The 13,888-nt window shown below is 36.8% G+C and overlaps 1 protein-coding gene across 1 annotated transcript; it reads right to left on the bottom strand.

The window, feature by feature from the left end:
* Positions 1 to 1,106: 1,106 nt before the first annotated feature.
* Positions 1,107 to 13,773, bottom strand: gtf2h3 (general transcription factor IIH, polypeptide 3). Its single transcript, XM_007238262.4, has 13 exons — positions 13,693 to 13,773; positions 11,067 to 11,146; positions 10,838 to 10,944; positions 10,211 to 10,356; positions 9,582 to 9,644; positions 9,428 to 9,457; positions 8,295 to 8,323; positions 8,123 to 8,197; positions 7,990 to 8,043; positions 7,456 to 7,524; positions 5,057 to 5,192; positions 1,650 to 1,686; positions 1,107 to 1,533 (listed from the first exon to the last, which is right to left on the bottom strand). The coding sequence occupies exons 1-13, from the start codon at positions 13,700 to 13,702 to the stop codon at positions 1,464 to 1,466; spliced, it is 906 nt and encodes a 301-aa protein (XP_007238324.2). The 5' UTR covers positions 13,703 to 13,773; the 3' UTR covers positions 1,107 to 1,463.
* Positions 13,774 to 13,888: the final 115 nt, after the last annotated feature.

A 13,888-nucleotide genomic window follows, 5' to 3' on the forward strand; every position in this document is an offset into this window, starting at 1 on the left:
AATATAACATCTCTACTATTATGTTTGTTCCAACATATGCTGCTGTTGTTGCTGTTTTCTAACCGTGTTAGGCTAAAATATAATCTAACTAAATAAAGTAACACATTTACTTACACAGGTGGTTTGTTTGGTCTATTTTAAATGAAAATTACCGCCTCTGTCATTCTCATGTTGAACCAGGGATTAAAATATGACACTATCATAGATTAAAATTTTACTTTACCAAAATTAATGCTTATAACTGAACCAAGGATCTTTACAGAGTCACATAACCCCACAACTCCAGCTGTAGATGTTATTTGTAATGGCCCTGGATGTAGTTTAAGTGTATATAAAAGTATGTGGTGAGTAAGTAACTGGTTGAATAACCTGAACCAAAAGTTTCCTGTAGCTGCACAACAGTCAGGAGGAATTTTGGATCATTCCTCTTCAATAAACTGTTTCAGTTCAGCAGTATTATTGGGGTATCTCATTGATCATTCTTGCAGTCATCTTTACAAGACGACCACGTCTAAAGAGAGTAGCAACAGTGATACATTTTCTCCAGGCTTGTGTTGTGTACAGTAGTAAAGTTGTAGTAAAGTGGTATTAGTGAATATAGTAACTCTGTATTGTAGAGATTGTTGGTGATAAAGGTGTAGAGTACAGTAATCTCTTCTTCATGTGGTTTGATCAGCTGTTGTTGAATGATGGCTCTTGATGCAGTGTGTAAGAGGAATCGGAGATCACAGGTGTTCAGCTTAGGCTGAGGAACATTATTTTTAACATTTGAATAATTTTCTCAAGCTATTGTTACAAACTGGAGATCCTCTGCCCACCTTTGTTCCTGAGTGTGCTGCAGGCCTAAAATGAAGGATTGAATGTACAGTATCTCATGGTTGAAAAAAGCTGAAAAAGTGTCCCCTAGAGACTTTGTGGGGGAGAAGATGCTTTAGTGGCCGATACTGTTTGGTTACAAAAAAAAAAAAAACAACAACAAAAAAACACAACAGTAAAAAAGCACTTATTTCAATTAAATTGAAACCAAGATTAAACTTGTACATGTGTGTACACACATGATGTGTGTAGGTTCTTGGTTATGACCCAAAAACAAATAGAAAAGAAAATGGCAGTATGAAATGTTTTAACTTTATTTACAATTTACAGTACAAAAGTGTGAGATTTCTCATTTTCGAGTTTTTGTATTTACTACCTTAAACACTGATCAGATTTCTTGGACAGGGATTAGGCCTAATCCTGGACTACATTGCTTCTTCTTTCAGTAGATACTCCATTCAGAATGCTGTGTAGTTCAGGACTAGGCCTAATCTGATAACTTGTCTGGAAACCGACCCTTGGTGTAAACGTGCAGTTGAGTTTTTGTTTTACTTCTACAAAAATATTCACATAAAAAATAAAAACGCTTTATACACCAATATTAGAGGTATCGAGGCTGCAGCAAGTTGTGGCTGCAGTGAGCTGAGTTAATTTGCAGTTTTAAGTTTCTTCTTCTTTGGTTTCATCATCTGTGGTAAGGGAATCTTGAAGGCAGTCCTTTAAGAAAAAAAATCTTATCAGTTAACCATACAAAAAAAAAAAAAACAGTAAACACGTCTACATGTTTAAGGTTCTTAGTACATTAATAATATATAGATTATAAAAGTACTTACTCGCATGTTGTACAGATAGGACTAAAGTTGCAGAATACTGTTAAAGGTCAAAACAAGAAATGAAATCAATGTAAGATGAAATGTCAAATCAATAAACCTCAATAAAAGAAGAGTAACTAAAGTAATAGTCAGGCGTGCTTGTTTAGTTGCTAGGTTAAAGTTCCTTTCACAAAAAGTATGTTTTTTTGGATATGAAAAACAGATTCAATTTATTTTGAAACAAACTCACAAACACATCTCCCAATACAATCACAGTGCGTCCAGATCATCAAGATTTTGCACAGAGAAATGGATGGGAGTTGGAACACTGTTTGACTTACTTAGTATTAAAAAAACACATTTTCTCTAAAAGTATTTTATCTGAAAGTATAAAGTATACTATATACACTTCTTAAAAAATAAAAAATAAAGGGAACACTTAAACAACACAATGTAACTCCAAGTAGATCAAACTTCTGTGAAATCAAACTGTCCACATGGAAACAAAACTGATTGTGAATCAATTTCACCTGCTGTTGTGCAAATGGAACAGACAACAGGTGGAAATTATTGGCACTTAGCAAGACCAACACCCAATAAAGCAGTGGTTCTGCATGTGGGGACCACAGACCACTTCTCAGTATATGGGCGATACCGGGAATGTTGGTATCGAGCCGATACCAAGTAAATACAGGACCAGTATTGCCGATATCGATTCCTTTTAATATTTTAAGCTTCATAGATCCAAAGGATTCACAAGACCTAGCATAGAATTTGCCAAACACTATACGTGCAACAAAATACTTTATCACAATCAACATTTTGTTAAGAAACAATGGAACAGTAACAAAACAAAGTTTGCCTTAACATTAGAAAAATATATATTTGAGGTAGAAAAGGATCAGCCACAATACAAAAATAAAATATAAATTCTCCCCTTACTAGACATGTAATCTAGTTCTTTGTTTCTTTTTCCACATATAATTGTTCTTAAGAAAAACATTTGATGAACTCTGATGAATCTGCATGCACAGCAGTCAGTGCAAGCGTGAGAGAAAAAAAGCTGGAGTATCGATCTTTTTACACGAGTATTGCTCAATACCAATACCGCCCTCCACTACTTCTCAGCATCTCTGCTTTCTGATGTTTTGGTCTCTTTTGAATGTTGGTGGTGCTTTCACACTCCTGGTAACATGAGGCGGTGTCTACAACCCACATAAGTGGCTCAGGTAGTGCAGCTCATCCAGGATGGCACATCAATGTGAGCTGTGGCAAGAAGGTTTGCTGTGTCTGTCAGCACAGTCTTGATTTTCATTGATGATTTTTGTGTGATTTTGTTGTCAGCACATTCAACTTTGTAAAACAAAGTATTTAATTATTATATTATAATATAGATGTGTTATTTGAGTGTTCCCTTTATTTATTTTTTTAGCAGTGTATATATATACACTGCCTGGCCCCCCCAAAAAAAGTCGCCACCAAAAAAAAAAGGTCACACACTCTAATATTTGGTTGGACCGCCTTTAGCTTTGATTTCGATAAGCTTCTGCAATGTCACAATCTCACAATGTCAATCCAGTGCTGCATCAATTTTTCATCAGGTTATGGTCTGACATTGTCATCTTGGAATATGGCTGTGTTTATCAAGGAAGAATAAATCCATTGATGGAATAATCTGGTCTATATTCAGTATATTCAGGTAGTCAGCTGACCTCATTCTTTCAGCACATACTGTTGCTGAACCTAAACCTGCAGACCAACTGCAGCATTAACCAACCAACCCCACATCATTTACTTACTTAAATCCAGGTGGAGAATTTTTTGGCCAGGCGGTGTATTTATACATACATGAGCATACACACACATCCTAGAACCTGGATCCACTGTTAGTTAGCAATGTTAGCATAGCATCTCCTGTTAACCGAATCTTTATTTCATGATATTTTTAGACCAAGTAAAGGGTTTCCTAGCAAAATTAGACAAGTATCTCCCATTTAATATTTAATAGGGGTGTCACGATCTCGATATTTTATCGAAATCGAATCGAAATGAGGTCACGATCTCGAGTATCGAAGTCAAGTTTGCGCGCTGCGCTACGCAAATAGCGCAGCGCGCTACGCAAATGGCGTGGCACCAACACAGCGCATCCTATTCATTTAAATAGAGATAGCCACTGCATGAGCGCAGTCGGCGGGAGTGTGATCACTGTTTTTATCTGTCCAACGGGGGAGGGGGGGCGGGGGTTGGGCGCGCAGGTTTTGTATCTGTATCTAACGGAGGGGTGGGTGCGCGCAGGTGAGAGCGTGTGAACTCGCTGAAATGCGTGTGTCAGTGTGACTTGAGAACACTGACTATAGATCACAGTGAGGTGGATTAAAAATCTTAAACTTATAATTGACTACACCTGTTGCTTTCCATTGAATTAAAAAAACATCTTTCTCTCAGATAAAGTAAACACAAGCGTGTTTCTGACTAAAATAAAAGCTTTTCAGGAGAGATATAAGTTATGTGTAAATATTTATAAGACAATACCCACATCACTTATCTAACCAGCCTGTACTGATTTCTGCCCCCCAATAATGCTTTCAATAACCTCTTGTAACCCCTGGGAGCCAGGGGTTACACTCTAATAGCCTTTAATAGTCTTCAGTAGCCTTTAAAAGACTTACCTGGCGGCCGTGGTGTGTCCACTAAACTCCGTAGTTATAAACATCCTGAGGTTAGCAGCGCGCTAACTGACCTGTTTATAATGTAATCCGAGCAGTGACTCCGTGTCGGCTGTTCTAACCTGCTGCTGTTAGCTGCTTGGGCTGAAAGATGAACTGTAGTGAGCTGTATTATCCGGTTAGTGGGGTTAAAACCTTTATTTGTTTACAGAAACAGTAAAAACGGACTGGCTGAGCTCTGTAGCCCGTGGCTGGGCTGTACTGAAGTAGTGATTGAGTGAAGAGAGCGGGGCTTGTGCTGCTGCTGCTAGTGGTTGGATGAAGAACTGCAGCTTCATGTAATGAGCAGTTTCACCAGCCATCCACACACAGCTCTGATAAACTGCTTGTTTTAATAGTGCACACTGTTGCTACCAAAAAAAGTCACTAGATGGCATTACCATATATATCTTAATAAATAATAATAATATTTATAATATTTATAATAATAATAATAATAATAATAATAATAAATATATTATTTAAATTTTATGAGGCATAAAATAATAACAAGAAAAAAAAACAAGAAAATCGAGAATCGAATCGAATCGTGACCCTCAAATCGAAAATGAAATCGAATCGAGGATTTAGAGAATCGTGACACCCCTAATATTTAAGAAGCATGTGTATTTGCTGTTTGGGTAATGTAGATATAAATATATACTGGATAACTTTGACAGCTGTTCCTCTAGCATAAAAAAATGGAAGCTGGGTAAAACTTACTCGACAGGCAAACCGAGCAAACGTAGCCGATCTCTATGAGGTTGCGATGACAGAAGCATGCTGCTCTGTAGTCCACATGAACTGAGGGTGGAAGAACTAATTGGGAACGCTGGTCTGCATCTGGCAGGAATACCCACTGTTATAAAAATAAAACATTAAAGATAGAAAGATCAATAGCCGTAAGGAAACAGAATTCAACCCAAGAACACATTACCAACATGGTGGAACTGGTATATTGCAAATATATGGATGGATTACTAAAGGTGGACGACCATACAGACCAGCATCTCTCAATCAAAGACCTGGCTTCACCCTGCTCCGCATTGCATAGTTACTGCTTTCCCTTGTCCCAACACACCTGATTCAACTAATCAGTTTATTAGCAAGCTTTTTCCCAGTTTAGGAGGCATGTGTTAAAGCAGGGAAACCTCTAAAATGTGCAAGGCAGGGCAGCACCAAGAAACGCAGAATGACTTGGTTGAAAATTGAATATAACTGGGTGTTTCAACAGATCCAAAGTGGTTGTGAAATTAATAAAGGTTAACAAGTTTTTTCCAATGTCCTGACTTCAGCACTTGTATTATTGTCCTTGAAATTCAGGTCCATGCAGGATATCAACTAATTTACTGGAGCTCTACCATATCTGCCAATAAAAGCAGTTAAATATCCAATCAGAATTCTAAGGGCATTAAATAAAATATTATATATTGTGTATAATTTTGACTTAACTTGTAAACCAATTATTTGTTTTATTTTCTATTAAAGAAGTATATTGAAAGTCATTTTGCCTCAGAAAAAGAGCAGTTCATGATGACTGTCTTTAAACATCTGACCACAACTCTATATAGCATAATGGGGTCAGTATTAATTAGTGACAACAGTAATCCCATATCGGCCTAGGATATTAAATAGTAGTATATAAAGTGCAACCTTGTGTGGACTGAATATATACATATGAGATAATCTTTGCTAATAGTAATCTTCTTGTTTACTAAACTTAACTTATATGATTATACATTCAACATGTGCACAGAGTGGCACTTTCGGGACTGTAGAAAAAATACCAGACAAAATGATTAATGAATAAGTTAATTGAACTTTTGCTAAATTTGACCTCCTGATGTCAAATCAAGGATAAAATGCATGCATACATTTAACTGTATTGTACCATTGGTTTGACATCACACTTTGAGAAAGTTAAATGGAGTTATTCACTACTCATTTTGCGAAATATTTTGAATCCTGAAAAAGTGTCACACACTTAAAAAAATAAGGTCAAGAATAAGAATAATTGCTGTAAATTAACTACATAAAACAAGCAATATGAAAGCAAACTCAGAATAAAACTACACAGCAAATTTGTCAGTGTTAAAATTTTTAACAGTGTTGAATGAAAGGTCAATTCTGTAGGAAATGAGAGCGAGCGTGTGGAATAGCTGCAGCAGTCATATTTTAAAACACTACAGAGAGTTGTCTGCCCCACCCAGCCTTCCCCAGATGCAAAGCTCACTCAGGTTGCCAAGTTGAGGAGGCTGAATCTACACAATCCAGTGCAAGACAAGCTCACTACCTCCTACCATGGCTAGAAACAACGAGTCATACTCTGTAAGTTCATCAGTTAATTAATAGATTTGGAGTGTTTTTATTGTTTGCACATTATAAACTGGCTCATGTGAACTTTATCCGTAGTTAGCTAACCTAGCTCTATGCACCACTAGCTGTGTTAGCCTATGCCAAGCCTGTCATACCTGAAAAATCCCACTGCTCCAAAAATACACACCCCAGAGCTGGAGGTCCTGCTTAACAGGTTCTAGTAATATAATGCTTATTTTAGCAGATAACATATACATCTATATTTGAGTAGCCTACCGTTTTATCTTGTTGTAGCCTGATCTAGATCTCAGTTGTGATGTGCCCTCAGTGATTAAAAACAAAGTGAATTTAATCTGGGCACGTGCCGCAGGAAGGAGAGGCAGAGAAACGTTTAAACTCACTGCCAATATTTACTTGTTTTATTTCTTTTTTGGTCGCTGAGCTTTTTTGAGACATGCTGAGGCTTTCAGCTTTCATCGCCCGCTCACTGTTGTGTATTGTTAATCTTGAGGTGGGGTAAATGTTGAGGAACAAGCAGCAGGTGGAGTCAAAAGCCAAAACAAACACAGATACCTGGGATGGACTGCACAGTCCAAATAGGAACGTACTGCTGAAACCCTGCTGACAAGAGCTGCCAGTGCTTTCACTCTTTCACACGTTTTCCTAATATCTGATGATACATCCTGATCATTTAATCATTTACTACTGAAAATAATCGTTAAGGGTCCTTTAACACTGGCAAATTATTATGAGTGATATTACTGAGCAAGTGAATGCAGAGATGTACATCAAACTGATTATATTACCAGTAAATACTGAGCTAGTGCGGCCTTCTGAGGAATCTTTAGGTACAAGCCTCCAGTTATGTCGCAAGCCTGTAAAAAAAAAAAAAAAAAAAAAAAAGAGATTTAAATGTCTAAAGGTATAACTAATACCTTTTGTTGATAACTAATATGATAACTATAAATTCTGCAATAATTTAAGTAATTGTCTTTCACATATTGCAGGATATTTTATTTTATTTTAAATTACCTTTAATTAAACTTTACATACGTTCAATCACTTTTGACAGATCAAAAATCTTTACAATATAATATATATTCAGTCATAACTTCCAAAGACAAAACAAAACAATTACAATGACAACAAACCTATTTATAAAAGTAATAAAAGGGGAAATCATTCAAGTGAGTGAATACATTTTACAGACAATAATTAGAGATCAAGGTTCCTTCAAAATATGATGTAGGATAAGGTCAGACTCCTGAAGGTCACTAGAAAAGTACTAAAATGACAAAGATCATGGCATAGTTAAAAAAACATATATATTTAACACATACCTGCTGCAAAAGACCCGAGTCAGAGTCCAGAACACATGCATCAATCAGAATATTCTAAAGAGAGAGGAGTGGAGTGGTCACTATCAGTCAGATGAAGAATAACAATCATCACTAAATGAAATCCCACAAATACCTGTTTCTGTGCAGCAAAGATTACATTCATGAAGTTCATGTACTGCAGAGCACAATCCTCAGCTGCTTTAACCACCTGCAAAATATAATATATTATTAAACCAAATACGCCCACACTCATCTGTACAAAAATAATACAGAAATAAACAGCTGAAAGGAAACCAGCTGCTTACCAATATCCTGGATTTCATGTCTTGGCCAGCTGAAAATAAAAACGTATCAATTCAGCTGAATTCACTACAGAATCATTATAAAGATACAGAACATCTGGAAACAAGTGTAAACTAAATCTAACAAGTGACATGATCCGGTACATCCTACACACAGCAGTTCAACTGCATTTAATACAGCTGCAACTAATCATGGTTTTATGTTTTTTGGATACAATCCAGGTTAGCACCCAAACATCTCTTTCAGTGTGCATTGCAATATTTAGAGCAGAACTGTGCTCTAACTCTGCTAATTGAACCTTCACACTCTGCTCTTACTGGTGCAATGTGCAATTAATGAAGATTGAACACCAGGCTGCTCCAATTTAGCCATGAAACCTCCCACACTAAAATGACAGGCGTTTCAGTTTAATTGTCCAACCCCTGTATATGTAACATAAATCCATGTAATCACAATAAACATTAAATATAATTAATTCAATTTTATTTTACATTTTTAAAGTACTTTACAAATGAAGGTAATTATTCATTAAGTGAAGAAAGCTTTCTTACATTGTTGGTCATAGACAGGGTAATGGCTGTGACTTTTATTATAAAATTTAAACACTGTGTGAGCAAACAGCACAGGTACAGCCAGGAATATTTTGTGCATTTTGCAATTCCGCAATCAGCACATAAAAATGATATTTAGTAAATTTAGCATCAAACAAAAAAAAAATAGATATGAAACAAAACATATTTTAGGGTTTGTGGAAAAACTCCAAAACTCTGAAATTGAAATGAAATTGCTGTAATTAATCTTTCTTATAGATAACCCAGAGGAAAACAATACGGAATTACCATTACACTTCCCAATCTGATAGCAAAATATGTTTTAAAATGATAATAAAGAAATCATGTGAAAGAAATGAGAAGTGTCAACTTAAGAAAGCACAACAAAGTACTAACTGCTTTTTTTAGAGGAATGTTTCATAAAGTTAGAATATTCTGTATAGGTAGTTTTAAGTCATGTCTATAAAGTAAAAAAGCTTTTGAATGTGGTGATTTCATAAATATTGCCAGGGGGTGGAGAGTTGCCTGCAAATGAAAACATCCAAACACAATGCTTTAAAAATGAATAATTAAAACAAGCTTACCTTCCAGTTCTTTAGAGACTCTGTGAATATCTGAACGTACCCATTTAGAAAAACTCTAAAGATGGCATTTCAGTACAAAAACATGAACTGTGTTTATTAGGAAAACACAATTAGGAATGTATTGCAGGTGTAATTTTTAATTGTTAAAGGATACAGCAGAGAGCTTTGGCGAGAGATCCAGCCAGTAAGGTGTCCGTTTGGTGACCTTTTACCTGTGCTTTAATAGAGAAAAATAAAAAGTTAGGTTTCAGTTTCAGTTAGAAAAATAATTACATCATTAATTTTAGCTCATAATGCTGAATTCACAGTTAAAAATAATCTTAAAGACGAAGAAATTACTGTATTTATGTTGCATAATACGCTGATGAATCTAAATAGATAGATAGATAGATAGATAGATAGATAGACAGATAGATAGATAGATAGATAAATGCATAAATGCTCATGTATCGTAGGAAACTGAGTAGCATTTCTTTATCTAGAGAAATTAATGCCTGTGTCCCGATAAGTGCACTATTTTATCATGCTATTTAGTCTGCAGTTTAAGACACAGTTTCTGTTTGCAGAGGGTGTGGCCATCTTTGAAACCCACCGGCCCACATTATGCAAATCAGTGCATTTCCATAAGCAATGATATTAATGATGTCAACGAGTCTCCCCAGCCCTACTGTCCTTACTATGGCACACATTAACAAAACATTGTAACATACTGAGTAAAATTCCAGTGGATATTCAAATGGAATCTTTGTTTGTATGAAATAATATGTAAGCTGTGTAACTTACTTCTAGCCATGAGATTCCTGATCTCCTCAGCAACGAGATCATTCGCTACAGACAGGAGCTCATATTTGCCATCACCACTGCCAGACGACACCTCATCCCCTGCAACGTCCCCCGCTTTCCAGTGCTTGTTTGGGTACAGAAAGTGACTTCAGGAGGAAAGGAGAGATGAAATCAAGATACACCTTTCAATCCCAGCTTCCTATCTGAATATTCTTTTACTAACAACAGGCATTCAGTTAAGTATACACAGATTGTCTAATTCTTACAGAAAAGCATCGCTAACAGCCTTTGCTAATGCTATGTCATTTTCAGATTTAAACACTCTAGACTATCAATTTCCACCAAGACTTCTCAGCTGTAAAATGTTTTGATAGCATTTACAGCCAAAAACAAAAAAAAAATAAGACAGGTTTACAGTGTTTTTTTTTATCAAAACATAAAGAAATGTTTTAAGTATGAATGCTGTGCCAAGGTCCTGGACAATGTTTACTGACAAACAGCAATGTCATACATTTAGATCTATGAATTTATTGTTATATTTTGTTCACCTGTAGTAATGACAAATCATCATGATTAAAACTAGCCATCAACTTCAGGGTACTCCCTAGTCCCACATCCACATCTTACCTCTCCTGACAATGGCTGGCAATGATGGCCAGTTTGTTGGTTCTGGTCATAACCAAGTGAGAGTTTGCCATGACCATCACAGCATCCAGGCATTTTGAGAGATTAAACTAAGAAAAATGAAAACAAGTTAAGGTTAGCTGAAAGAACACACGCACACAAACACAAACACACACACACACACACACACACACACACACACACACACACACACAAACACACACACACCTACCTCAGGTTCTCTCTGTGCCTGCTGACCCCACCAAATTGGGTTGACATCCACCACAATTACCAGAAGACTGACCTCATCTTCTGTAGACCAAAAGACATAGATATATTAATAAAAGCTACAATCCAGATAACTGCTCATCGCTCAGCATCTGTTAACCCTCTGTTTACCTTTACTGATATATGGCAGTGAAAGTAAATCTCACTGCTTTTCTGTGATTAAAAGGAAATTTCACTGTATATTAATTGCTACTGAACAGATGGCCTGATGTTTAGACACTAAGTTAAATGGAAGAGCTGATGTTAGGCTCTGTACAGTGAAGGAAAGGCCTGATATTTAGACGTGTTGTGCATGGTGTTCAGCTCTGCATGAACATAGCAATCAGTCCCTGTGTCAAACAATCCTTAGGTGTCCCAAAGTCTCTGAGAAGGTATAGGAGTAGAAAAGAGTAGATGAAAAAGTCTACTGGCCTGTGTACAATGGAATGTGAACAAAAGGTCTGATGTTTAGACTCTGTATATTAAATTAAAGGCCTGATGTTGAGATTGCGTACACTGAATAAAAGACCTGATATTTAGACTGGACTGTATGTTAAAGGAAGGGTCTGATTGTTAGACTCTGTATGCTGAAGAAATGGTCTGATGTTTAGAATCGTACATTGAACAAAAGGCCTGATGTTTAGAGTCTGTATGGATGTGTGATTTAAGATTAACATTTCTGGTGATAACTACAATAACATCACTGTACAGTCTATGAAAACATCTTTAGATCTATAAAAGAAAAGCAATCACTTGCAATGTGCCACTATACATCACAACAAGACTCAATATTAATGTAAACGATCAGGTACCATATGTGTTTAATGAACTGGAGGTACATTTTTACTATCCAGACTATATTACCAAGATTATTCACTTGCCTGCATTTCGTTTAGAGATGTAAGGCTTGGACAGAGCTGCTAAGCAATGGAAACCCATTGCATGAAGCTCTCTAAACTCTGTTTTTGAGCTAATCTGAAGTTACATGAAGTTTGGAGGTGTGTAGTCATGTGGTTCCTCTGTGCACTATACTCTATATAGCATCCACTGACCCCGCTCTGTTATTTTACACTGACAGAGCACAGAGTCGCTGTCATTCCCAGTCTCTTCCACTGTGTTATAATATTACTAGCAGTTGGCTGTGGAATATATTTAGTAGTGAGGAAATTTCACGACTGGACTTGTTGCACAGGTGCTGCCTCCGTTTACTGTACCACGCTGGAGTTCACTGAGCTCCTTTATAGAACAGTCTGCATGCCAAGCTGCTTGTTTTTTTAACCAAACCTGTGGCCAATGTGTGAGTGAACGGTTTTGGCAACGTAGTGTATATATCTACCCAAATGTCCAGTTTTTATTCATAAGAAACAGAAGGCTGACTAAGGCTAAAAGGATTTTGTTTAGCTGTGGAAGAAGAGGCAGAGTCAGAGCTGTTAGTAGATAAAGTAGAAAAGGAGGCTGGACAGTAGCTAAATAAGAAAAGGGAGAGGTCAGAAGACAAACCTTCTCATTCAGTGTTTTTATTTCTTTCTTTATGTAATTTATGTTCGACAGTAGATTAATATTAAACACACGAAAACAATTAAGGGATACATATGGAATTACGTAATAAACAGTAAAAAAAACCCTGATCTAATCCTGATCAACTTCAAATCAATTCAATTAAAATTTTATAAATATAGCACTTTTTACAACAAATGTGGTCACAAAGCAGCTTTACAAAGAAAAAAAGGTCTACGCCTCTTATTAGGGAGCACCACAGAGATGCCAATAATTGTGGCGACAACAGGGGCAAGGAAACACTCCCTTACATTATGAGGAAGAAACCTTAGCAAGAACCAAGACTCAGTCAGAGTCTACTCGGTTTGACCCGCTCAGTACAAAACATTAACAAATAACAAACAAATAACAGAACAAAACAACAGTACAGTACAGAGAGATAACGTTGTGGAGCTATTGCTAATGTAAAACAGGTTCTGAGTTCTAAATGTGAGTAGATCTTGTCTCTAGTTTTGCCCAAGAACTCTTATTGACATAGCACAGCATTTTAGTCACCCAGACCTGTTTCCCACACATGATGTGGTAGCTTACTAGAAGGTAGTGGTGTTATCCACTGCGCCACACTAACCACCTCCAGGAACTCCTTTAAAACGCTGAGAAAACTATTCCAGGTGACTATAGCTCATGAAGACACTGAGATTAAAATACCAAGAGTGTGCAGTTAAAAAAATATATTATTTTATTTAAGTTCTATTTGTATTTTTTTTATTCATTTGTGAAGCACTTTGAATGACCGTCGTGTATGAAAGGTGCTATATAAATAAACTTGCCTTGCCTTGGTATTTGACTGTATTTTATAAAAACCGGAGAGCCCTCTCACAGTGCAGCAGCTCTACAGCGCTAGGCTAAGCTAGCTAACTTTAGCAAATGTAAGTAACTAGGTCCGCTATCTAGAGTAGCCAAAAGCAAGGTTCGCAGCGGGTATTTAACTGTATTTAAACTAATTAACTGTATCTGTACTGCCTCCTCCCCGGTGATCCTGTAGCTCAGTTTTAGCTCGGGTTATTTCTGTTAAACGGAGCCGGTTCTCTCACCTGAGGCCATCGCTTCCTCCAGAGCTCGCTCGCGCCGGTTGTTGTCATGTGTGACGTGATCATTAGGGGACGGCTGGGTGAGTGGATTCACGCTGAGTTGTGTGGAGCTGATTTTTAGTACTACAGGAATTACAGGATAAACCCTGATCCTGCAGCCCGCTTTCTACTGTACTGTACTGTACTGTACCTCCGCTGT

The sequence above is a fragment of the Astyanax mexicanus genome, chromosome 22 (genome assembly GCF_023375975.1).
Source record: "Astyanax mexicanus isolate ESR-SI-001 chromosome 22, AstMex3_surface, whole genome shotgun sequence".
NCBI classification, from domain to species: domain Eukaryota; kingdom Metazoa; phylum Chordata; class Actinopteri; order Characiformes; family Acestrorhamphidae; genus Astyanax; species Astyanax mexicanus.

Coding starts and splice junctions, on each gene's coding strand:
- gtf2h3 (XM_007238262.4), bottom strand. Junction 8,324..9,427: donor AGTCTCTAAAGAACTGGAAG/GTAAGCTTGTTT, acceptor TTTTATTTTCAG/CTGGCCAAGACATGAAATCC. Junction 8,044..8,122: donor TCTTTGCTGCACAGAAACAG/GTATTTGTGGGA, acceptor CTCTCTCTTTAG/AATATTCTGATTGATGCATG.